This window comes from Platichthys flesus, chromosome 24, assembly GCF_949316205.1.
Source record: "Platichthys flesus chromosome 24, fPlaFle2.1, whole genome shotgun sequence".
Taxonomy (NCBI): Eukaryota; Metazoa; Chordata; class Actinopteri; order Pleuronectiformes; family Pleuronectidae; genus Platichthys; species Platichthys flesus.
Window position 1 is genome coordinate 410,181 of NC_084968.1, and position 26,292 is coordinate 436,472.

The 26,292-nt window shown below is 40.3% G+C and overlaps 1 protein-coding gene across 1 annotated transcript in view; it reads left to right on the forward strand.

The window, feature by feature from the left end:
* Window positions 1-11,592: 11,592 nt before the first annotated feature.
* zanl (zonadhesin, like) overlaps window positions 11,593-26,292 on the forward strand; it is a 45,899-nt gene continuing 31,199 nt past the window's right edge. The window contains exons 1-21 of the mRNA XM_062384256.1: window positions 11,593-11,664; window positions 12,501-12,526; window positions 15,076-15,225; window positions 15,387-15,652; window positions 16,504-16,588; window positions 16,671-16,823; window positions 17,588-17,755; window positions 17,859-17,956; window positions 18,061-18,139; window positions 18,239-19,093; window positions 19,191-19,384; window positions 19,543-19,684; window positions 19,768-20,012; window positions 20,350-20,498; window positions 20,673-20,801; window positions 21,337-21,472; window positions 21,956-22,097; window positions 24,503-24,699; window positions 24,901-25,039; window positions 25,163-25,279; window positions 25,938-26,062. Coding sequence (XP_062240240.1) covers window positions 11,594-11,664; window positions 12,501-12,526; window positions 15,076-15,225; window positions 15,387-15,652; window positions 16,504-16,588; window positions 16,671-16,823; window positions 17,588-17,755; window positions 17,859-17,956; window positions 18,061-18,139; window positions 18,239-19,093; window positions 19,191-19,384; window positions 19,543-19,684; window positions 19,768-20,012; window positions 20,350-20,498; window positions 20,673-20,801; window positions 21,337-21,472; window positions 21,956-22,097; window positions 24,503-24,699; window positions 24,901-25,039; window positions 25,163-25,279; window positions 25,938-26,062 — 3,666 coding nt within the window. The 5' untranslated portion in view covers window position 11,593. The remainder of the gene's footprint in view (window positions 11,665-12,500; window positions 12,527-15,075; window positions 15,226-15,386; window positions 15,653-16,503; window positions 16,589-16,670; window positions 16,824-17,587; window positions 17,756-17,858; window positions 17,957-18,060; window positions 18,140-18,238; window positions 19,094-19,190; window positions 19,385-19,542; window positions 19,685-19,767; window positions 20,013-20,349; window positions 20,499-20,672; window positions 20,802-21,336; window positions 21,473-21,955; window positions 22,098-24,502; window positions 24,700-24,900; window positions 25,040-25,162; window positions 25,280-25,937; window positions 26,063-26,292) is intronic.

Here is a 26,292-nt window from a genome sequence, read left to right on the forward strand (position 1 = left end):
CTGTTGCGTCATCAACAGCCTTTTTCGATTAGTTGTCATCGTTCACTGTGTGTGAGAAGCCGGGGGGACGTAAATAAACCAGCGTGGACTTCTTCTATATACCTCATGAGGTAGGCTTCTCTAAGCTCGACTTCTGTTGCGCCAACTACTGTTCTGGCGGTGAATTGTTTTCGGAACAAAAAGGCTCGTTGAACTATATATCAAAAAGTGTCCGTCCACTCAGTCCGTCCGTCCGTCCGCAACGGACTCGGAGAAGCATACAGAGGCCTTAAGGCAGAGACCATTCGATCCACCGGAGATGTCACAGAACTGCAAACTGCCCAGCAACCTTCTTTTCCTTTTCTGGTAACAATCTGGACTAAATAATTATACATGCTAAGCAAGACTGTTTATTTGATTCTGTGTGTGTTTATAAGTTTGATATGTGGTGTGATTTGTGGCAACATGTTAAATGAAAGCTAATGTTAGAAAGGACACTCACAGGCTTCCTTTGTTGGATCTCTCTGACTCTTGCATTCTCTTATTAACATCTTCACAGACACGCATAGTCACCTCACTTATCTCCTTCCCCACTTCAGAGGAAGGGGGGGCTGCTATCTTAGTGGTCATCTTAAAAGCCCACAGGAAGGTGTTACTCTCCTGGTCAACCACCAGACCACATATTGGTACCATCTGAGGGGGCAAAACTTTACCTATACTAAGTTGTTTGTATGACTGATATAAGTCTATTTCATATTTTAATCAAATTTATTTTTAATCAATCAATCAATCAAATTTTATTTCTATAGCCCATATTCACAAATTACAATTTATCTCATAGGGCTTTAACAGGGTGTAACATCCTCTGTCCTTAACCCTCAGCAAGAGTAAGGAAAAACTACTAAAACCCTTTTAACAGGGTAAAAATATGTAGAAACCTCAGAGAGAGCCACATGTGAGGGATCCCTCTCCCAGGACGGACAGAAGTGCAGTAGATGCCACGTAAGTCTATATTAACGTTTTCACTGATCAGTGCTTTAGCGAAATTTGCCCCAAATCTCTAACTTGCTAATATCATCTTGCCAGTGATATAATTTTAGACATTATCTCAATTATTTGTATATGTCAAATGTTGAAAAAAATAAATTTAGGTTTTTCATACACCTTTTTGTTATCACTTGAAAATCTGATTCTTAGATGGCACCAAGATCAGCCTTGACATACACCTATGTACATTGTTGTATTAGGTTGACCACAATCCTGCGCAACTGAGCATTTACTTTCAGCTTTTAAAAGAAGAGAAAAGAAAATTTAAGTTTCAGTCCTGAAGGAATGATGGAAGAAACCAGCAGTGTGCCTAATAAGCAGGCAGGGATGATGTGCATCATCCATTGCTCCAGTGATGACTCCAACCTAGTGTCACCCCAGAATCTAGAATCGTGGCAGACCTTATTGAAGGGAGCACAAATCCGGCAACATGCCCCAATATTGGACCTTGCCGAAGGCCTGGGTGAGGGAGTGATCCCCCCAGTTCAATAACACCGGAAATGCCGTAGCATATTCACCATGAAGAAGCTCCTGGACTCGATCACCAAAAAAGCTGCCTCTGTTGAGCCTGCGAAGCAACTTGCAAGAAGATCATCTAGAGAAGCCCCAAGAACTTCAAGGGTACTTGAAGATCATTCTATATTATATTCTGTCAGAAAAAAAGTAAATACCAGAAGAGTCAAAACACCAGGGAACCGCTCATACGATGTTCAGAGTTGCGCGCTGATGATCGTATCAGAAAAGCTGCAACCAGCAAACTTGACCAGAGGATACTTGCTAACACGTGTAGATAACTTTTCCTGCTGAGGGGCATTAACATAGGTCCTGCTACTGTGGATACACCCATGGAGAGTCTGTTGTAAGTTCTGGTGGAATGGAACAAGGAGAGAATGCAGAAACACAATATGAGGCAGCTGAGAAACATGCCCATGGGGAACTCCTTGCGTATATCAGGAATGAACTATTTTCCAATCCAGAGATTATACCCATGACAGACCTGACGTCAAGACTAGTGTCGTCAATGGACTCTCTTGGTTTCAGCCAGGTAAAAGACTCGACCAAGAAACATCTTCGTCGCAAGTTGGAGACTGAGCTTGCAGGGTCCATCCACATCTTATCTGATGACAAGGGAAGGCTACTTCTATACCCAGACTGCCTAACTATGAGTGAGCTTGCCAAAGCCACATACTCCTTGAAAATTGAGCTGCAACAAGCTGGGAGAGCGTGGCCTAGGGGATAGAGCGGGTGCTCTGCATCAAGAAGGTCGCCGGTTCGAATCCCACTCTATCCCATCTGCATGCCTAAGTGTCCTTGGCAAGATACTGAACCCCTAGATGGCCCCTCATAAAATGATGAGTGTTCTAAAAATGTAAGTCGCTTTGGACAAAAGCGTCAGCTAAATGACATGTAATGTAATGTAATGTAACAAGCCAGGGCCATCAAATCTGGGGATGCTGTGAAGAAGGTAGCGTTGCAGTTGAGGAATGAGATCAAGAAGCAAGACATCAGTCAACGGTGGCCACCGGATGTAGAGCCGGATGAAAACATTATTCCCGAATCGGTCACTCAGTTCCTGCAAACACTGCTGACCGGGGACTTTAAGTGCACAAAGCCATCTGAAAAAGTAAAACGACTTGCCATCTCTTTTGGTAGTGACTTGGTCTTTGCCGTCACAGCTGGCAAGGTAAAACCAGCTAAGCACATTCTTCTTCCTATCGCTGTAAAATCTCTAACTGGGAACCCTGAACTCGTCCACACCCTAAACCGGCTTGGACATAGCATTTCATACTCACAGGTCCTAGAGGTTCATACAGCACTGTGTCTCCAGAAGATGGACCTTGCCAAGGACGACCTCACACTTCCAGTGAACATTCATCCATGTATGTTCACAACACTGGCGTGGGACAACATCGACTGACTTGAGGAGACAGTCAGTGGAGCAGGCACCTCCCATCGTGTGAGGATTGCCTCTTCATGCATGCAATATATGCTAACTATCAGATTGCAGTATGGAGGCGGTCTCTGAAGACCCAACCCTCTGTGCCGGATCCAAAGGAGAGTGGGTGGACCACAAACGATGATGGGAAGCTGGAGATTAAGTGGATGAGTGGCTCACCAGCACCCGATGCAGTGTTACAGTTGCTCACCTGCAAGTGCACAAGGTCATGTAAACTGCCAGAGTGCACATGTCTCATCAATGGCCTGAAGTGCACAGATATGTGCAAACTGCAAACCTGCTCTAATCAACCCAGTGAGGAAGAACCCATTGTCGAGTTAACTGAATCAGATGATAGTTAGAATGACTGAGTCCTAGATTGAGGGTGTGGACCTAATATTTTCAGATATGTACAGTTGTAAAATAACACTACTATTCAAGCCATCAGTATTATTGTTGCATAGAGCATGCCAATTGATGTTAAGTGAGCATGGTGTACAAGTGTAGCATCCTCCAGACATATTCACTTTCAGACCACTAATTTAACAGCTATACATGTAATGTGTTTTTTGAAGGTCTGTTAATAAGAAAAATAAAACAAAACTATTTTTACATGCCACAACATTGTTTGCCTGTATCATGTGTAGTTTCATCATAATTATTGTGGCCTAGGTTGATTATATACAAACTAAGGGACTATTATTTAGTTAAATTTAACTTAATATTGTATTTGAAGAAAAAAACACTAAATATTATTATTTGAAACTGCAAATTTTGCTAAAGTAGACTATTTATCCTTATAATATTGCTAATGTGAACTGTTACAGTACATAGGAGGCCATTAAAAGTATTTATTGGTGGGTTTATTTCTATGGCGACGAGATAATCGTATAAGGGGTCTCTCTGTTCAAGGGGTAATAACCACTAATAAGCTGCCACTCTGAAAGGGTTATCACATCAAAACATAATCTAGGGATGTATAACAATAAAAAATAGCAACTGGAATTTGCCCATCCAGATGGAACCGATATGAGAAACTTCAGGTCTGGGCCCATGGACTAATGTACGACGCACAGGGAGCAGATGTTTGGGGAGTAAGGTGCCTTTCTCAGGGGCACTAGACAGGATAGGGAGAATCCTCTTGGATTTTTGGACAGATCAATCCAGGTTCTTCTTTTTGTTGTTTCTCCGTGGAGTCGAACCAGAGACGAACCAGAGACCTTTTCTGCCCATAGTCCAAGTTTCTGCCACTATTCCACCGCCTCTCCATACACCTCTTAAATACACACACACGCAATCACATACAGATCCTTGTTAGTTAGTACTTTGTTTAGTAATAAGTGTTTATTTATTATGTTCATAATAAATGTTTTCTTTCACAAATGTTCTGTCATTAATGTTGCATAAGTGAATTTTACCAACCCTTACACTGTTAAGAACTCCATAATATTCATTGTTCATTATATAATCTTTAATGGTAAAATATTGAGATTTCTAATTGAACTAGATCTAAATGAGACAAATCTTAATCAATAAATTGGCTATCTTTTCCCTTCTTTGAAGGGTGGTGCCACGCAAGACAACTTTAACCAGTTAAAGTAACCCTAACCCTAACCCATTTAATATTAATATTCTAAATATTCATGTTTTATATATTATTTTGATAATATTTGATAATCAAATTTATTGAGTGCCTAAAGTGCCTTTCCATGGTAAAACTTTTTAAGCACTATTGCACAACAGCACATTGCACAGGAAATGTCTGTGCATGAAATCAATCAATCAATCAATCAAATTTTATTTGTATAGCCCATATTCACAAATTACAATTCATCTCATAGGGCTTTAACAGGGTGTGACATCCTCTGTCCTTAACCCTCAGCAAGAGTAAGGAAAAACTACAAAAGACAGGGTAAAAATATGTAGAAACCTCAGAGAGAGCCACATGTGAGGGATCCCTCTCCCAGGACGGACAGAAGTGCAATAGATGCCACATGCAGGACAACATCATCAATAATCAAAGTCTCTAGCAGCATTGATAAGGGTAGACATCCCGAAGGACAACCCCAACATGACATGCCAAGCAGTCCCGCTGCAAGCACAGTCCATGCTCAGCAACCATCTAGACCACGATCCACCATCCAGACCAGACTCCACTCCAGTCCTCAGTCACCGTCCACCGCCGCCCACCAGGAGGACCCATCACAAGCCACCACCGCGGTCCTGGTCCACCGCCCGTGCCCAATGCCAACGCGACACAGGGTCCGCCACCAGCACCACGATCAGCCCACATGACTCAGAATCCGCCACACTGGATCCAACACCGCGACCCCCGGTGCGCGATCCACAAACCGTAATCCATGGTGCGGCCACAGAGACCCTGGTTCTGCGGGTGATAAAGCAAAGGGATTCCGGGGAAGGGGGATAGGGATGGAGAAGAGGAAGGAGAAGCTGGAAAGAGAAGCTCCGTGTGTCATGTGTCATAAAATAGAACAAGTAACGTTCTGGCGCACTAATTAGCTCTAACTATAAGCTTTATCAAAAAGGATGGTTTTGAGCCTACTTTTAAACGAACAGATGGTGACTGCCTCCCGAACTGAAAGTGGTAGATTATTCCACAGCCGAGGGGCTTGATGGCTAAAAGCTCTGGCTCTTACTCTACTTTTAGAGAATTTAGGGACGACAAGTAGGCTTGAATTCTGGGAGCGGAGTGCTCTAGTGGGTTTATAAGGTATTAACAGCTCTTAAGGTATAAAGGCGCTATATTATTAAGGGCCTTGAAGGTGAGGAGGAGAATTTTAAATTCTGTTCTAGATTTAACTGGAAGCCAGGGTAGCGATGCTAATATTGGAGAAATGTGCTCTCTTCTCTTTGTTCTCGTCAGGACACGTGCTGCGGCATTTTGGACAAGCTGTAGAGTTTTTAACGACTTCCTGCTGGAGCCTGATAATAATGAATTACAATAGTCCAGTCTCGATGTAACAAAGGCGTGGACTAGTTTTTCTGCATCTTTTTGTGAAAGGACATGTCTAATTTTTGAAATATTACGCAAGTGGAAAAAAGCGGTCCTAGAAATTTGTTTTAAGTGACTATTAAAGGATAAATCAGGATCGAAGATCACTACCAAGTTCCTGACTGTTTCATTGGAAGCAAGGGCAATGTCGTCTACCGCAGCTATATCATTAGATAATGCATCTCTAAGGTGTTTGGGGCCAAGTATTATAACCTCTGTTTTGTCTGAGTTTAATAAGAGAAAATTGCTGGTCATCCAGGTTTTTATGTCCTTGAGACATGTTCGAAGTTTAGTTTATTGATTACTTTGTTCAGGTTTTATTGACAAATATAACTGGGTGTCATCCGCATAGCAGTGGAAATTTACAGAGTGTGTCCTGATAATGTTTCCTAGTGGAAGCATATATAATGAGAATAAAATTGGGCTGAAGACAGAGCCCTGTGGAACACCATGATTAACTTTGGTGCGCACAGTGACTTATCATTAATTTGCACAAATTGGGAGCGATCAGAAAAATACGATTTAAACCAGTTAAGGGCGGTTCCATTAATGTTAATTAACTGTTTTAGTCTTTGTAATACAATTTGATGGTCATTTGTGTCGAATGCTACTCTGAGATCTAACAGAACGAGGACAGACACAAGTCCCTGATCTGAGGCTATTAAAAGGTCATTAGTGACTTTTGCCAAGGCTGTCTCTGTACTGTGATTGGCTCTAAACCCCGATTGAAAGTCTTCATATATATTATTTTCCTGGAGAAACTCACACAGCTGATTGGCTACCACTTTTTCTAAGATTTTAGAAATGAAGGGGAGGTTAGATATTGGTCTGTAATTGGCTAAAACCTCTGGGTCTAGGGTGGGTTTTTTGAGTAGGGGTTTGATGACAGCTATTTTAAAAGACTGTGGTACATAACCTGATGATAATGACAGATTGATAATGTTAAGTAACGAACTATAAATTAGGGGCAGAATTTCTTTAAGTAATTTGGTAGGAATGGGATCTAAGATACAGGTTGTTGGTTTAGAACCTGAGATTAATTTGGTAAACTGATCACGGGTGATCAGAGAGAAGCTGTCTAAGTAATGGGTAGGATTCTCAGCCGTTTCTGAGATCTCTGTTGTTGGGAGGGTATTAGTGCCAATTGAGGGCAGGAGATGGTTGATTTTATTTCTAATAGTTTGAATTTTATCATTAAAAAAGATATTGCTATTTAGGGATCGAGGAATACTGGGTTCGGTGGAGGTGTGACTCTCTGTCAGGTATACATATGACAAGACAAGAGAAGCCTGGACCAGCTCTAACTATAAGCTTTATCTATAAAACCTACAGATGGTGTCTGCCTCCCGAACTGAAAGTGGGAGAGGATTCCATAGGAGAGGAGCTTGATAGCAGAAAGCTCTGGCTCATACTCTACTTTTATAGACTTTAGGGATGACAAGTAAACCTGCATTTTGGGAGAGCAGTGCTCTAGCGGGTTGATAAGGTACTATCAGCTCTTTGAGGTATAAAGAGCTTTCAATACTACGCTGATGACGTCTCCACTACAATAAATCTATCATCACTGCTACTCGCTGCCCCCTGACAAACAGCCTCACTGATATTAAATCCTTGATGCAAAACAACTTCCTCAAGTTAAACTGTGACAAATTGGACATAATCCTCATTGGTCCCAGATCCTTCATTAAAAACAATCAGAGCATCTGCCTCACCATCGACAACTCCACTCTCTCTCCCTCCCCACACATCCGCAACCTCGAAGTCTTGTTTGATAGCAACCTCTCTTTTGAGGCGACAGAGCCTTCTCCGAAGCCGCCCTCTCCCTCTGGAACTCAAACCGCCAAACCGCCATCCGTGACTCTAGTGACCTTACCTTGTGCAAAACTTTAATCACACCTCATCTTTTAAGAATGGCTTTTAATGTGAATGTTTTATATATGCTCTTTGATTATATTGTGATACTTTTTATGCTAAACTTTGAATGTTGTAAAACGTCTTTGAGTATCATGAAAAGTGCTCTATAAATAAAAAGTGTAATATTATTATAATTATTATAGCTATGAGTCATACTGACCTCCCCTCCTTTTCCTCCATGGCCACGACCTTGTCCTTTTCCTCTGCCTTCCCTCTGACTTGGACCTGTGAAAGCTGATAACAGTGTCAGCTGTACGTTGTCAGTCTTGTCCGGTTGATGATTCTGCTGCTGCTCATTCTTTTGCTGTACGCTGTCTTCAGCGTGTTCCGCTTGGTGATTTCGTCGACACTGGAGAGTTCGGGTCTTAACCTATTTAAGAAGTGTTCTTTTAAGTGGACCTAATAGGGAGACAATGGGGATGCTTCCATATCAGCTAGATGTGTGAGTCCAGTGCACAGGTCAAAATAGCTGACAGTCTCATACACTTACCAGTCATCAGGCGTCATGTCTGATGACAAGTCAACGCCTTTGTTAAATCCAGACTTGATTAGTGTTATTCCTTATTATCAGGCTCCAGCAGTAAGTCGTTAAAGACACTGCAGCTTGTCCAAAAGGCTGCAGCACGTGTCCTGATAAGAACCATGAAAAGAGACCACATTTCTCCTGTATCAGCTTCACTACACTGGCTTCCAGTTAAATCTAGAATAGAATTTAAAATTCTCCCCCTCACTTCGAGGACTAAAATGGTACCATTATACCTCAAAGAGCTGATAGTACCTTGTCAACCCACTAGACCTAGCCTGGATGCCAGAAGAATTTAGCCCCGCCCACAACATTTGAGGTCGGGAAGTTCGGTCTGGAGTCGTTCCGTTGGGGAGAAATTATGCCCGACCGGGCCAATCAGATTGTCAGGGCGGGCTTCATAAGATGATGGACAGATGATCAACGGTAACGTAATCAACCACGTCATCAAAGTGCGCTTAGGTTGAATGCCTGCCGCTGGAGAGCTGAGATGTGTAGATGCTGCATTTGAGTCTGTTTTAGAAGACATTGACAGCGCATTCATTTTGAAAGAGGAACAGAGAATGCGGAGGCGACGCGCCGTGCTAATCCCTATCGCGCCGCGCTTGGCTTTTCACACCAGACGCTGAAGCGAAGCTGAACGACCGGGCAGCGCTAATAATATCACCCGTTGATCCAGTAGTATTCAAGCATATACTTACTTGTTGCTCCAACATTAAGCAACAGCATCCCAACATTTGTCTTTCTTGGTGTTGTCTTTATACAACATGTAGCCCCCCCCCCCCTCTCTCTTCTTATCTTTATCACTGCTTGTGTGGCTGTAGTGGATGGGCAGAGGGGGACATTTAATAATGTCATTGGTAAAATTAAAACTCCAGGACAACAGAAGGGGAATCATTTATATCATATAAAATATGTCATCAATATCGTTTAAAATCATTTTTAAACGATTTTTCCTGGCGCGATACGCTCGCGTCAAGCGCAAGAAATAGACTTGACGCCGAAACGATCGCTGCATGGCGCGAAGCAGCCTTGGCGCAGCGCGGTGCTACAGCCTCCGGTGTGACCAGCACAAAGGTTTAACATGGGAGTGGATGGGAGCCAGCTGTTATTTAAGGCTTGGCGCTGCGCTTCAGCGTCCGGTGTGAACCTGGCATTAAGGACGACCTAGAGATGTGTCGTCCTTAAAGTATCTAAAGTAGAGTGTGAACCAGAGCTTTCATCTAACAAGCTCCTCTCCAATGGAATCATCTCCCACTTTCAGTTCGGGGGGGCAAACACCATCTTTACGTTTAAGAGTAGGCTTAAAACCTTCTTTTACGAAAAAGCTTATAGTTTGAGCCGGTCCAGGCTTGTCTTAGACCTGCTCTTAGTTATGCTGCTATATTTCAATCAATCAATCAATCAAATTTGATTTGTATAGCCCATATTCACAAATCACAATTTTTCTCATAGGGCTTTAACATGGTGAGACATCCTCTGTACTTAACCGTCAGCAGGAGTAAGGAAAAACTACAAAAAGACCTTTTAACAGGGTAAAAATAAATAGAAACCTCAGAGATAGGCACATGTGATGGATCCCTCTCCCAGGACGGACAGACGTGCAATAAATGTCAAGTGTAGGAAAACATCATCTAGATTAAAGTTTTTAGCAGCATTGATGAGGGTAAACATTTTGAAGGATAACTTCAATACTATATATCAAGCAGTCCTGCTGCAATCATAGTCTATTGTCAGCAGCCAGCAAGATCATGATCCATCATCAAGATCGGATCCACTTTAGTCCAGATTCATTGTCCACTGCCACTTATTAAGATCCATCATCAGCTGCCACCTCAGTCGTGGTCCAGCACCATTATCTCACTCCAACGCGACAAAGGATCCGTCATTCCTACTACGATCAGCCGGCCCAGAATGTCTAGAATGTCGGTGGACACATGACACACATTGAAAAAGAAATTAAAAATAGCAACCACACCTATAATAACATAAGAATTAAAATCTAAAATGACAGAAACCTTATTTGAGAAAAACTTATATGATGTGAATTTTGTCTTTTAAGTTTGCTCCATGTTCCATCTGCTACCATAGAAGTGAATATGTTGTTGGATGTAAACGGTAAACGGATGACATTTAACACTTTTTTGGGTACACATGGTTCACTGTGACATTGTAGCTCACCTGTCTGTATGTCTGCGTTGCTCAGGCTGCTGATGTTGACAAACAAATATATCAAACAAGCTGAGGCTAAATAATGTAAATGTCTTAATGAACCACATGTAGGAGTTATTTATTTAATTATATATTACTGGACATTCTAAATAGTGGAGCTCAGCTGTTACATATCTTATTTCCTTTGGGAGGCATTTTTGCCTGGACTGATGGTCATATTTTGATTTTGAACGACCACATTTTGGCCACATTTAACCCCACAAAAAAATGTATGTCAACAGATGTTTTTGTCCAGTCATTCTGTATAAGGATCATTTAAACTAGCCCTGCTAGGCTGTAGTAGGTCAACTGTGCCTAATACAGAATGACAGTAAGGGCTGTCAGATCATACTTGTGTGTTATATGCCTTTGCTTGGAGTCCATCGTTAGCAGTCCACTAATTTTGACGGTCTTCAGAAGGCATTGATGCCTGATAAAAGGCCTGAGTCACTGTATGTTTATTCTGATGGTAATATTGTTTTTTAATGATTACGGCAAACCCTTTTCAATGTACAGTACATGCTGAAATGGTGTGTCCATGTGATCAAAGTATTCTGTTTATAACACAATAAACTTTATTATGTCTTAAAGTACAAGTTTTTATTCATAATTTAGTGTTTGATGGGCATCCCCACCCAGCCTGTGAACTGCCAAGAGGTCAGAAAGCACACACACACACACACACACACACACAAACACACACACACACACACACACACACACACACACACACACACACACAGGCTCAGATTTACATCCACAAAGTCACACCCAAAGAGAATACACCCTGTCCCTATCACTCATAGTTACTCATTTACACATTTTGCAACATCAAGTAATGCAGCAATTCAGCATCCACCCCACCCACCCACCCTTTTTCCACACAGCACTCCCCTGACCTATCCGAGCCCTCTATATAGAGCTCTGTTCTTGTCTCTGCTGTCTTTTCTGATCTAACTAATGGTTAGCCATGGACACATTACAATTTCCAATTTTGCTCCTATGGATGTGTTGCTGCAGAGCAGGCTGGGCACAGCAAAGGTGAGTCAGTCCCCTAGGATGGTATAATAAATAGATACTAAATGAATTCATAATTTAAGACAAATCTAATTATGTAAACTATTTCTTAGACTCTCATAATATCAAAATGTTGTGCTTTTTTAGTTTCTGGGACTTAACTGTACTTACTTTTAGAGGTTACATGGTCACAATCTAATGTAGTATTTGGTCTTGATTGGTAAACACAGGATCACATATTTTTTAATTACGTAATATCATTCATTTATATGTCATCTAACAGTCATTCAGTTAAATCTACACTTTATGTTCCATTTTAAATTTGTATTCTTATACTCTTGACTTAACTCGATTGTTAAACTTTTTCAAATATATTCAACCTTGGTTATATTTAGATATCGATGTCTAAATTTGAGCAACATGTGGTGCAGGATGATGAGCAGCTTATTTATGAATCAAAAGGTTGATTGTTTGATCCCTGCTCCTCCAGTATGCATGCCGATGTGTCCTTAAGCAAGACACTGATCACTGATCACTGTCATGTAATAATGTGAATTATGTGTAACACAAAAAGCAATGCATAGAGAAGTGCTTTGTAAATTTTTGAATGTAGCGTGTAGTGAAAATCACTTTTAGTGGTTATTAAGACTAGATAAGTCTTAACTGTACTTACTTTTAGAGAAAGGTTACAGGGTCACAATGTGAAATAGTATGTGGCCTTGGTTAGATAGACTTGATAAGTCTTTATAACAGTTTGTTTACCATTTGTTTTCATGGCCATTTTACGTGTCTGCGCCTTACTATAACTTTGAACCCACCTTTAACTTGAATATTGTCCTATGTCTTCTTATCTTTTACAGTCTGCAGGACACACAAAGAGAAGATGGTAGGTTGTGTTGTTCATCCAATTTATTGTTTGAATCCTCAAAACATGTTCAAATCAAACCAAAATCATAAATCAAATTAATTTCTAATGCACATTTTATACACCCATAGTTGACCAAAGTGGTGTACAATAAGTGACCATAAAAACAGTATTAAAGTTAATAAAGAACCAATAAAACAACAATAAGAGAAGATAAAACCAAAATGAAAGAATATTAAGAGCCATCCAGTAAGCTTAAGATGAGTCCACAAATCAAACCCCTTGGAATACAATAGGCAAAACAGTTTAAAAACAAATAAGTTAAAGACCTATACACACTTATTAAATGGCTGACTAATTGAATAACGTTAAGTTAACTATTTGATTTAAGCTTGGAATGAACTTTTTCTATAACATTGTTATTGAGATGATGTGGACTTTACCTCTGTACAGCTCTTATCTTCACTCTCAATGATAAACAAACACTTTCACAATTTGTTATCTGTGTGTTGATATATGTATATATCAACACACAGATTATATATACATATATCAATCAATCAAATTTAATCAAATTTTATTTGTATAGCCCATATTCACAAATTACAATTCATCTCATAGGGCTTTAACAGGGTGTGACATCCTCTGTCCTTAACCCTCAGCAAGAGTAAGGAAAAACTACAAAAAACCCTTTTAACAGGGTAAAAATACGTAGAAACCTCAGAGAGAGCCACATGTGAGGGATCCCTCTCCCAGGACGGACAGAAGTGCAATAGATGCCACGTGCAGGAGAACATCATCAATAATCAAAGTCTCTAGCAGCAATGATGAAGCACAGTCCATGCTCAGCAACCATCTAGACCACGATCCACCATCCAGACCAGACGCCACTTCAGTCCTCAGTCACCGTCCACCGCCACCCACCAGGAGGACCCATCACAAGCCACCACTGCGGTCCTGGTCCACCGCCCGTGCCCAATGCCAACGCGACACAGGGTCCGCCACCAGCACCACGATCAGCCCACATGACTCAGAATCCGCCACACTGGATCCAACACCGCGACCCCCGGTGCGCGATCCACAAACCGTAATCCATGGTGCGGCCACAGAGGCCCTGGATCTGCGGGTGATAAAGCAAAGGGATTCCGGGGAAGGGGGATAGGGATGGAGAAGAGGAAGGAGAAGCTGGAAAGAGAAGCTCCGTGTGTCATGTGTCATAAAATAGAACAAGTAACGTTCTGGCGCACTAATTAGCTCTAACTATAAGCTTTATCAAAAAGGAAGGTTTTGAGCCTACTTTTAAACGAACAGATGGTGACTGCCTCCCGAACTGAAAGTGGTAGATTATTCCACAGCCGAGGGGCTTGATGGCTAAAAGCTCTGGCTCCTACTCTACTTTTAGAGAATTTAGGGACGACAAGTAGGCTTGAATTCTGGGAGCGGAGTGCTCTAGTGGGTTTATAAGGTATTAACAGCTCTTTAAGGTATAAAGGCGCTATATTATTAAGGGCCTTGAAGGTGAGGTGGAGAATTTTAAATTCTATTCTAGATTTAACTGGAAGCCAGTGTAGCGATGCTAATATTGGAGAAATGTGCTCTCTTCTCTTTGTTCTCGTCAGGACACGTGCTGCAGCATTTTGGACAAGCTGTAGAGTCTTTAACGACTTCCTGCTGGAGCCTGATAATAATGAATTACAATAGTCCAGTCTCGATGTAACAAAGGCGTGGACTAGTTTTTCTGCATCTTTTTGTGAAAGGACATGTCTAATTTTTGAAATATTACGCAAGTGGAAAAAAGCGGTCCTCGAAATTTGTTTTAAGTGACTATTAAAGGATAAATCAGGATCGAAGATCACTCCCAAGTTCCTGACTGTTTCATTGGAAGCAAGGGCAATGTCGTCTAGCGCAGCTATATCATTAGATAATGCATCTCTAAGGTGTTTGGGGCCAAGTATTATAACCTCTGTTTTGTCTGAGTTTAATAAGAGAAAATTGCGGGTCATCCAGGTTTTTATGTCCTTGAGACATGTTCGAAGTTTAGTTAATTGATTACTTTCTTCAGGTTTTATTGACAAATATAACTGGGTGTCATCCGCATAGCAGTGGAAATTTACCGAGTGTGTCCTGATAATGTTTCCTAGTGGAAGCATATATAATGAGAATAAAATTGGGCCGAGCACAGAGCCCTGTGGAACACCATGATTAACTTTGGTGCGCACAGATGACTCATCATTAATTTGCACAAATTGGGAGCGATCAGAAAAATACGATTTAAACCAGTTAAGGGCATATATGTATATACAGAGAGACAGCAAGAAATGTAGATGTAGATACAGATATAGCTATTAATCTGTTTCAGGTTCCTGAACATATTGTTTGATCTGACCAAGCCCCATATCACAGATGTACACACTTTACATATATCACTTTCACAACACACTAACCCCCAATTATTTGGGTGGTAGATGACATGATATTGCATTGACATGACATGGAATTGCTGCTCTTCACCCCTAAGCCTGTAATAATCATTTGTCTTGTGTCTGTGTGTTGTGTTTGTGTTCCTCCAGCCAAAGTGCTGACTTCCTGTGACTTTAACCAGGACAGTCACCCATTCTGCAGCTTCATACAGGACACCGCAGACAAAAGTGACTGGACCCGACATAAAGGTCAAACACCAACAGAGGGAACCGGACCAAGCGGAGACTACCCTGATGGAAGTCAGTCCTGAACTTCTGGTTTAAAACAAATATTTCCTTTCTGTACATTTACTTCATTAACTCTCAGGCCATGATTACGGTGAATTTCAATTTCGAGGGTGGATACACAGAATTCTGATTTGGAATCAAATGGCACAGATGCTGTCTATTTCTGTCTGCAGATGGATTCTTTATCTACCATGAGTGTGACAATGTGGCAAATAGGCAGAAAGCTCGTCTGCTGAGCCCAGCCCTCTCATCATCGGCATCTCAGATCTGTGTCCAGTTTCGATACTACATGTACGGCTCAGATGATCGGAATGTGTTAAGGGTTCTGGTCAAGAGCCTCAATGAAGAGGAAGAGGTCTGGAAAAAAACTGGAATCCAGAGTCCTTCTTGGCTGAAGGGCTCCATCACTGTGCCCAAACCTGGTAGTCAGAGCGTCACTGTAAGTGTCATTTTAGATGTTGCTTTAAAAATAAAGAATGGATACTTACAGTATAGCTGACAGTGGCCAAGGGGGCAACTAATAACTGTAAGGTAATTTGGCCGAGAAGAAAAAATTGTTGAAACATTATACAGTTAGGTATAAAATGTTATATATCTAAATAGCATACAGTCTACAGACAGATGCACTTCATTTAAGTCTGAAACTGTTAATCATTTCATCACCTTAAAAATAAATGTACTTTTCCTATATTCAATTGGTGCAGTTGTGCTTACATCGAGAATCACCCATCTGCAGTGCTTTGACAGAAACTGAATTGTTTTATTTTCCAAATTAATTTGGAGAATTGGAGAGAAACAACTTTAAGCATTAATTCTCATGCTAACCGTTGCTTTTTAATTATATTCTGACATTGGTATATAATAAAAATTCCATGGTCAGAATTTAAACATTGAGATACATCTACAGAATAACAAAAACCTTTTCGACATCCACTGTAATGCCTGTCCAATACACAATTAATGTGTGGTTTTCTCCTTAGTCTAGGGCTAGGGTTAGACTAGAAGAGTGGAATATAACAACATTTACCATACCTTTTGTTCATATATAGAAATACTTGTTATTGCTATTGATAACACCTATTACAACAGTATGACAACAAAGCAATTGACAATAGTAAAGGTTTCATCTAACTGTAGTGCAAATTTTAAATAATTTCCATATTTCCCAAAAACGGGCAAACAGAAAATGTGAAGGAAGGCATGTTCAAGGTGCTCCTTCCACACAGAGAAGGGACTATGAGCATTAATCATGTGTCTATAGGGTGAGTTATTTTCTCTCTGTTTCTCTAGATCGTATTAGAAGCTCAGAGAGGCTTCTCCTCATCCTGTGATTCGGCTTTGGACAACATTGTCATAACTGAAGGAGCATGTCCCTGTGAGTTTTCAAGCACGCACACACACACACATGCACACACAACAAATATTGCTGTCTCATTAATTGATCGTTTTGTCCACAGCTTGTGTTTCTGGCTGCGATTTCGACTCTCTTGATGACCTGTGTGGCTGGACAACACTAAATGAGAATAATGATGTGTTTGGCTTTGAGCAGTGGATTGGACAAACCGACACTCCTGGCACCGGACCTGATGATGACTTCTCCAAACCTGGAAGTAAGGGGTTCTTTTATAAGTCTGTTCGGAAATCATTGTAAGGATGTAGCGCAGTCTGCACACCCATTTTTTTTTTTAAATACTCCAGAACAGCAGCAGTCATTGAAGACAAAAGTATACAATTTTTAAATTTTCTCCTGCATGTTTACATGGTATTTGTGTTTTATCGAACGCTGGAGCTGTGACCACACGCAACATATTTTCAGATTATCTGTCATTCCATTTCAATCTCATGAATTAAATACCTGAATATCTCTGGAATGTCTCTAGGGAGTATCTTCATTATATCACTTGGATTCAAACACTTGATTTTGGAATTGTTTAAAATTTGCAATGAACTTAAACAAAACCTTGATATTGACAATTGCTTTGTTTTCATACTGTCATAATCGGTATTTGCATAGCAATTACAGGTAGTTTATATATGAACATAGGGGATGGTAAATATGTTTTGCAAAACATATTTCTTTCCATTATTCAAACAGAACAAAAGGGGAGATTGTGAGAATTTTTTCCTGTAATATGAAAAGCTGTAAACGCTTTCAAGCATTTGGCGGTAATTCTAGTCTCAAAACCCTCTTGTACTAAAATAAAGTTGGGCAAAAATGTAATTGTAATGTGTTACTTTCTGCCGTTAATACATAGAATAAGACATCTGAACAAAAAAAATAAGGTTTGAATGTATTGTACGTACATTATTGCAATCTTTTTATTTTGTTGTTTTATTCTGAATTGTATGTATTTTTTTAACATTCAATTTGTAGCTGGTGCCTACATGTTGATGGATTCTTTCGCGGCCATCCCTAAAGTCAGTTCGCAGATCAGAAGTCCTCTATTGACCCCCAACTCAGGATGTTTGGAACTCCTCTTCCACTACTACCTTTATGGCACAAGCACCACCATGCAGCTCAGTGTCCACACCATCACCGAAAGTAAAAGACAACATTTATCATTATTTGCATAGAGAGAAAGAAATAAAAAAAAGATAGCATGAAAACAAATGTTGGGCTTAAATTAGTTTTTCTTAATACACAGATGGACACCTTGGACCAAGTCTTTTTACCAGGACGGGCAACCAGGGTCAAGGCTGGAAGCCTGCAGTAGTCCAATACCTGGGAACTGCTGCTATTCAGGTTAATATTAGTGCTAAGTTTGTCTCATTATATCTGTATTTTTGTCCACACAGGTTTACAGCAACTAATAACAAATTAATACATTTTTTGTACTTGTATTCCAGTTTGTAATTGTGGGGACCTATGGAGAAACTCCTGAGACAGATATTGCCATTGATGCAGTGTGTATCATGGCCTGCAAAGGTGAGAAACTGACCAGATAATTCAAGTTACTCTCGGCACCACCAGAAACAAATTGTTCAACAGTTTTTTTTAAATATATATTTATTTTCTCATTTATAGCTCAGCCAACAACTCCTCTTCCAACCGTAACAACTCCAGGACCAACTACGCCAAAACCTACAACTCCAGAACCAACTACAGCAAAACCAACAACTGTAGGACCAACTACACCTAAACCAACAACTCCAGGACTAACTACACCAAAACCAGCAACTCCTGGACCCACTACACCAAAACCAACAACTCCAGGACTAACTACGCCAAAAGCAACAACTCCAGGACTAACTACACCAAAACCAGAAACTCCTGGACCCACTACACCAAAACCAACAACTCCAGGGCCAACTTCACCTAAACCAACAACTCCAGGACTAACTACACCAAAACCAACAACTCCTGGACCCACTACGCACAAACCAACAACTCCAGGAATAACTACACCTAAACCAACAACTCCAGGACTAACTACACCAAAACCAACAACTCTAGGGCCAACTACACCTAAACCAACAACTCCAGGACTAACTACACCAAAACCAGCAACTCCTGGACCCACTTCACCAAAACCAACAACTCCAGGGCCAACTACACCTAAACCAACAACTCCAGGACCAACTACACCAAAACCAGCAACTCCTGGACCCACTACACCAAAACCAACAACTCCAGGGCCAACTACACCTAAACCAACAACTCCAGGAATAACTACACCAAAACCAGCAACTCCTGGACCCACTACACCAAAACCAACAACTCCAGGGTCAACTACAGCAAAACCAACAATTCCAGGGCCAACTACACCAAAACCTACAACTCCAGGACCAAATACACCAAAACCAACAACTCCAGGACCAACTACACAAAAACCAACAACTCCAGGACCAACTACACCAAAACCAACTACAAAGCCACCAAGTATGACATGTTTTTTTGAAAGTTTTCCAATGAAACTTGTTTGTTTGTTTCAATCTTTCTTGTCGAGCAACCCATTCAATTTCTTTCTTCTGTACAGACCCATGCCCACCTGATGCAGAGTATATAGAATGTGGCCCACCTTGTATCCCCACTTGTAGTGAGCCCTCCACCAACTGTTCTGGATCCTGTATCAGCGGCTGCTTCTGCAAACCAGGGTTTGTCTTCAAGGGACGGCGCTGTGTGCCACTGGAGAAATGTGGCTGTCTGGATGACCAGAATAACTACTATGAGGTTATAAATTGGAGTTTTTATAACAATGTGCTTGTGCTTTTTAGGCTAAAAAGATTTAATGACCAAGTAATAAATAGTAATCAAGAAGGTTGTACAATGTAACTTTACTGATACAGTTCACATCACTAATATTGATCCTTCATTCAATTTTGTTTTAGCCTGGCGAGATCATATTTGGAGATGGCTGCTCACAGCTGTGTCGCTGTGCAGGGAACTATACTTTACAATGTGTTGATAACTCCTGTGACCCAAGTGAAGAGTGTCGCAACATTGATGGCGTTGCAAGCTGCTATCCCAAAGGTAATGCCTCTGAAATTGCTATAGTACTTGGTGCTTACAGCTTGAAATGTGTCATCCAAGTTTCTTATTTGTTATTCCTTTAGCTACATCCACATGCATTGCATCTGGTGATCCACACTACACCACATTTGACAAAAGCAAGTACAACTTCATGGGCAACTGCAGCTATCTGATGTCCAAACCCTGCAACAAAACAGCTCTGCCATACTTTGAGGTCCATGCTGACAATGAAAATCGCTATAATTCACCCACCATCTCCTATGTGAAGGCCGTACATGTATATGTGTACATGGTGAAGATTTCCATTCTCAAAGGGGGCACTGTGCAGGTAAGAAATGAGAGGAACTAACACTCCTAAATAGGATCATATATTCAATCAATCAATAAATCAAATTTTAATTGTATAGCCCATATTCACAAAGCACAATTTGTCTCAAGGACTTTAACAAGATGTGACATCCTCTGCCCTTAACCCTCATATTGAAAACAATAGTGTGACAACAGTCACTACTGTTATATAAACATATCAACAATACATCTCCAGTTACTGATATCATTGGAGCATAATTCGTAATTGTAAATTCTGTACACAAAAAACAAATGCTCCTAAATTTGTCCTTAAATATTCGCTCAGCAGGAAATTCACAAATCCTTTCCCTTTACAGGTGAATGGGACCAATGTAAATCTGCCTCTGAGTCCGGCCGCTGGAGTGTCTGTGTTCAAGTCAGGAAAGCATTACACTGTGTCCTTAAACTTTGGTGTGACCGTTCGCTATGATGGAAATCACTTCATGGACATCAAAGTGATCAAAGAGTGAGTGATCCTTTTGTTAATGGATGTTTCTAAATGAATGGATAATCAATGAAAATACTAATGCATGGTTGAATTGACAAACAATGGTAGAAAAATAATAAATTACAGTTTTAAATGAATTGTTGCCTTCACTTCCACAAATCACTAGGTATCTGGTTTTCTTGTAATCTATAGCTTTCAGAATAATCTGTGTGGACTGTGTGGAGATTATAATGGAGATGCCAAAGATGACTTCCGTAAGCCAAATGGATTATTGACCGACAATGTCAATTCCTTTGGACACAGCTGGAACATTGACCCAGAGTGAGTATTACAAGGATAGAAGCATACATTAATAATTTTACTGGAGCTAAATGTCCCAGTTTGAATGTCTGTGTTTATAGTTAATTATGTCTAGTGGTGCCACACTGATTGGCATGGTGGGGAATATTGATGACTCGCCAAGAGGCTTCAAGTAGCTGTAACTTCCATGTTTCCGCTCTAATTACTGTCAAACTTCATTTTTGTGATAAGGAACCTGCCCTGAAGAGTTATATATGCAATACTTTAATAGTCACAGCGGCCCAGGTTCATAGCGCCACCTACTGATCAGCGTGAAAATGAAGTTGTTGTAACCCCACTGTGCATTGTCCATTTGACTCCAAACTGCTCACACTTTATCATAGCCCCGACCTGAACAGATCTAAAGGCTGGATTTTCTAAATAAAACCCCCAGATTGTTATAGGGATTTACCAGGAAACAAAAAAGGGGCCTGGATTTTCAAAAAGCATTTTGGTGAGCATCCATTACTAAAGAACTAGACACAGAGCTTCTCTAACAGACTGTCTGGGTTAACAGGTGTAATAAGGAACCCAACACCACAATTCCAGGGTGTGATGAAGAGCAGGAGCAATATGAGAGCTCTACATACTGTGGCATCCTGCTGGACGAAGACGGTCCTTTTGCTGTATGCCACCCCAGAGTCATCCCCAATGTAACTGCACACTCATTCACACCACAAATAAACAAACATATGCATATGTGAAGTTTTTCCCTCTGATGATGTTTTGAGAATTATATTGTACATACAGTGTATGCTAAAAAAACAAGAAGACTAATTTCATTAAAATAGAAAAGACATTTTCTAGTGCTCAGTTTGAGATGGTATCCCTCTGTGGACCAAAGCAAGCAACAACTAACAACTAGCAAAGTGGATTAGTGTAATATAAATTAAACAAGAAAAATGTAGATACCCTGGTACAAAACTCTTGATAAAGATTATTGCATTTTATTCAGAATGGACCAGTCACTAATGGCATACCATAAGTTATTACAATAATTTGTAAAATGAAATGAATGGCGATCCTTGGCTCAACCTTCTGCAACACAAATTAATGTAAAGTCACAAAATTGACAAATTACATTTCTAAGATAAAATGGGGAAACAGAATTAACTCAAAGCTTCATGTGCCTTTAGAGTTATTTTAAAGACTGTGTCTTTGACCTGTGTGAGCTGGATGGAGCCAAGCCCATTCTGTGTGAAGCAATTGAGGCCTACGTCAATGAATGCCAGGACCGGGGAGTGAACATTGGACCCTGGAGGAATGAAACCTTTTGTCGTGAGTATTAAATTAAGAGATATGTTTGTTTATTCTAGTCCACCCAAAGCCCTTTACAGTAATGCTCTTGACATTTACCAATTTACACAAGAATTAATGCATTTTTGTGCAGCACTTTTTCTTTATAAGAAAGGGCAAGGATACTTTAGGCATTCGGAAGAATAGGATTGGACGGATTGAAAAATTATACTAATACATCTATTTAATAAGGATTAAATCAGTTCACTGCACTGCAGTTATTGCATACATTAAAACACATTAAGGGCTGAAGTTTTATTTCCATTGTTGTCCTCTAGAATTTACTTTAACACATCACAAGATAAAAACAGAAAAACAAGACAGTGACTAAAAACAATACAACAGAGACATAGATCATAGATAGCAGCTTAATACTACTTAGTCAAGTCAAGTCAATGTATTTATACAGCACAATTCATTTAGCTGATGCTTTATCCAAAGCAACTTACAATAAGTGCATTTAACTATAAGGGTACAAACCTAGAACCGCAAGAATCATGTAAGTACATTCATTTCAAAATTAAAACCACAAGTGCGTCTTGTAAGTGCAACTAAACTTATTTAAATTTTTGTATTGATTATTATCATCATTTTCTGAATCAAGGTGTAGTATAAAGAGATATTTTTTAGCCTGCGGTGGAGGATGTGTAGACTTTCTGCTGTCCTGATGCCAGTGGGGAGTTCATTCCACCATTTAGGAGCCAGGACAGCTTTTAACATTTTTTTAAACAACAAACATGTGCAAACACATACAGGCAGAGTTCAAGGCGGGAAAAAAATGCCAAAGAGAAGAGGTGAGTCTTGAGCTGTCTTCTGAATGTTTTGATGGAGACAGCAGTTCTGATATGGTGGGGCAGTTGTTCCACAAACTGGTTGACACTGAGTTTCCGACCAGCCCTAGCTGCGACCAGCAAAGACTTGTTGGTCAATTATAGTTAATTCAAACTTCAGACAGGTAGGAAGGAGCCTATTCATTAAGAGCTTAATAAATGAATAGCACAATTTTAAAATGAAATCTAAAACTGAGAGGGAGCTATGGTGGAAGGCAAGTACAGGGGAAATATGCTCATGCTTTTGGAAGCTAGTCAGCAACCTTGCAGCAGTGTTTTGTACATACAGCAGGCATGACAGGGAAGACTGACTGACAGGAAGTAAAAGCATGGATAACTTTCTTACAATCTTTGAATGAATGTCACAACACAGTTTTGTTTGTCAAATTTAATGCAGAGTCAAAAATTACTCTAAGGTTCCTTGCCTGCGGTTTCACAAAGGGTGAAAGAGGGCTGAGTTTCCCACTCAGATTATTAATCAATCAATCAAATTTTATTTGTATAGCCCATATTCACAAATTACAATTCATCTCATAGGGCTTTAACAGGGTGTGACATCCTCTGTCCTTAACCCTCAGCAAGAGTAAGGAAAAACTACTAAAAACCCTTTTAACAGGGTAAAAATATGTAGAAACCTCAGAGAGAGCCACATGTGAGGGATCCCTCTCCCAGGACGGACAGAAGTGCAATAGATGCATTATTCGATTATTTGTAGTGTTTAAGTACCATATTTATGACAATTTTGTATGCAAGTAACATATTTATGTAAATTAGTCTAGAATGTGCAGGGTGTGATATCAATCTAATCACTTTGTTATGATACTTTCATTTAATTTTATGGTGTTGCGATAAGAAGGTGTAACAGGAGATGTCAGCATTAACTTAACTCTTTGATTTTTCTCGGTTAGGGATTTTAAAGCCATATTTGCACCAAATAAGGGCCTGTCTCAAATGCAACCAAGTTATTTAACTAAGCATCTCCAACTCTGACTATAACATTTCCGACAGACAACTCACCTCAAACAATTATTGCAGCTGTAGAACAGGTTTAGCGTTCTACAGCTAATCACTCCCCCATATGATTACACAGATATGATGGGAGTGATGAGCAAATATTTGTCTGACAGCCATCTAACTCATACTAACAATAATAGTAATAATAATAACCAAAGTAAGCAGATAATGAAAAGGCAACAAGGCAACAATACTCATTGCAAAAATTAGAGAACAACATTATAGAATACATAAAACATTTTTTGTTAAATGCCTCTGCTCCTCTGACCAGCTTAGTCTGCTGTAAATGTATCACACATGCAGAAGGGGTTGGTTCCTGTCTATGCATATTGAAGAACAGTATGTTTATCCTTCAATGAATACCAGTCAGTGTAGAAATAGTAAGTTAATTCATCCCCAATTGTTAGGTGCCTCTCAGCACCTTTGCAAACAAACCAAAACAATTAATTCAGTGGATTAAAGTTTTACTGCCATCAAGGAAAAACAGCTGTATTCCTATATTCCTATCTGCTCATTGACTTCAATCTCCAATCTTCCCTCTAGCCCTGAGTTGCCCCCCCAACAGCCACTATGAGCCCTGTGCAGACCCCTGTCAGGAGACGTGTTCTGGGAAGCCTCCGTCCTGTAATGGGCACTGCTCTGAAGCCTGTGTGTGTGATCCTGGCTATGTCCTGAGTGCAGGAAAATGTGTCAAAAATAATGCATGTGGCTGCAAAGACACCAACGACCAGTACTATGAGGTACACAGTGAAGGGCTTGTGCTTGTGCATGTGCATTTGTATGTGGATACGTTTTCTTAAATACACATTTGCAATAATAAAAACAATAAGCGGCCTGCTCTGCCTTTACCATACTGAACTTATTATATTTATTATTGCTAATTGACAACTTTGATTTAAGCCTCCTCCTGCTAACACAGTTTCAATTTGTGATTGTCTCAGCCTGGAGAGGAGTTTTATGTGGAGGACTGTACGCGGAGATGTAGGTGTGATGCTCCAAATATCACCTGTGTGACCTCTGAATGCCCCCCAATGAATGAGTGTAAACTCCAAGATGGCGAGTTGGGCTGCTATCCCACTGGTACGTTTAAAACTATTGTCCTTATACACATGTGTTAAATGGATGTTGGGGATATAGTGTTAGCTGAAAGCTGAATCTGTGTTGTAGTCTAATGCTCAGTTTTTTTTTGTCTCCCACTGTCAGGCTCTCAGGATTGTGTAGTCTCTGGAGATCCTCATTACAACACATTTGACAAGAAGTTCTACAGCTTTATGGGAACATGTACCTACACATTGGCCAGAACATGCAAGAACAAGACAGGTAGTGACATGTTCCTTTCATTGCACCTCAGCGTCTTTTGAACACTATTTCCTTCAGTCCCTGGGACTCACACAATATTCACCAAAGAACCAAACATACACGAGCACAGCAAATATTCTGGTTATCCCCCAAATGCAACCTCCTGTAATTATTGCAAAGTTCTGAACATGATGATACACGCAGGTGTACTTCAAATGGTCACTTACATTTGATGTACAACGAGTAAATTATATATTCAAATAACCATAGAAAATGACAAATAATATTACAAGCACAAGTGCTAAAATACTTGTGCGTATGTATTATTAGATCAGAAATACAATGTGGCTGATGTTTTCAATTACTACCCACCAACTGTATTTTTGTCATATTTCTGTAGTCATTACTCTGACTTATCTGAGAAATTTGGCATCTATCATAAAGGCTTGTGGGCTCTTGGGACATTTTACATTCATATAATTGTATATGTTTTTTATGGACATAATGTTTGTGAAATCGAACTGCTGCAAAAATCTGACCGTGAACTGAATTGTTGTGCCTTTACTGCACACGTCAGAGAAATCTTGTTTAGTCTACACTGTAGGGCAACCTGGAAGTGCCTGAGCCATGCTGGATTTGACTTGATCTTTATAAATATGGTTTTGTGCTACCTTTGCAGCTCCTTGGTTCTCAGTGGAGGGGAAGAATGAAGCGAGAGGATTGTCAAGTGTGTCGTACCTGAGGAAACTCTATGTCACTGTGAATGGAATTACTGTGACACTGATGAAGGCCAGAAAGACGCTGGTCAGTAACACAAGTCTGTGTATGGAAGTGTACCTATCCTTATCACGAGAGGGTGACTGGGCTCGCACGCACACACTCACACACATACACACACACAAACAAATGCACCATCTGTAGCAATCTCTCTATATCCATCATCATCCTCTGCTCTAGTGAAATTACAACTATAAGCGCTCATCCCTTGATGTCATCACCTTTTTATTAGAAATGATCCTTGTTCTTTGAATTGT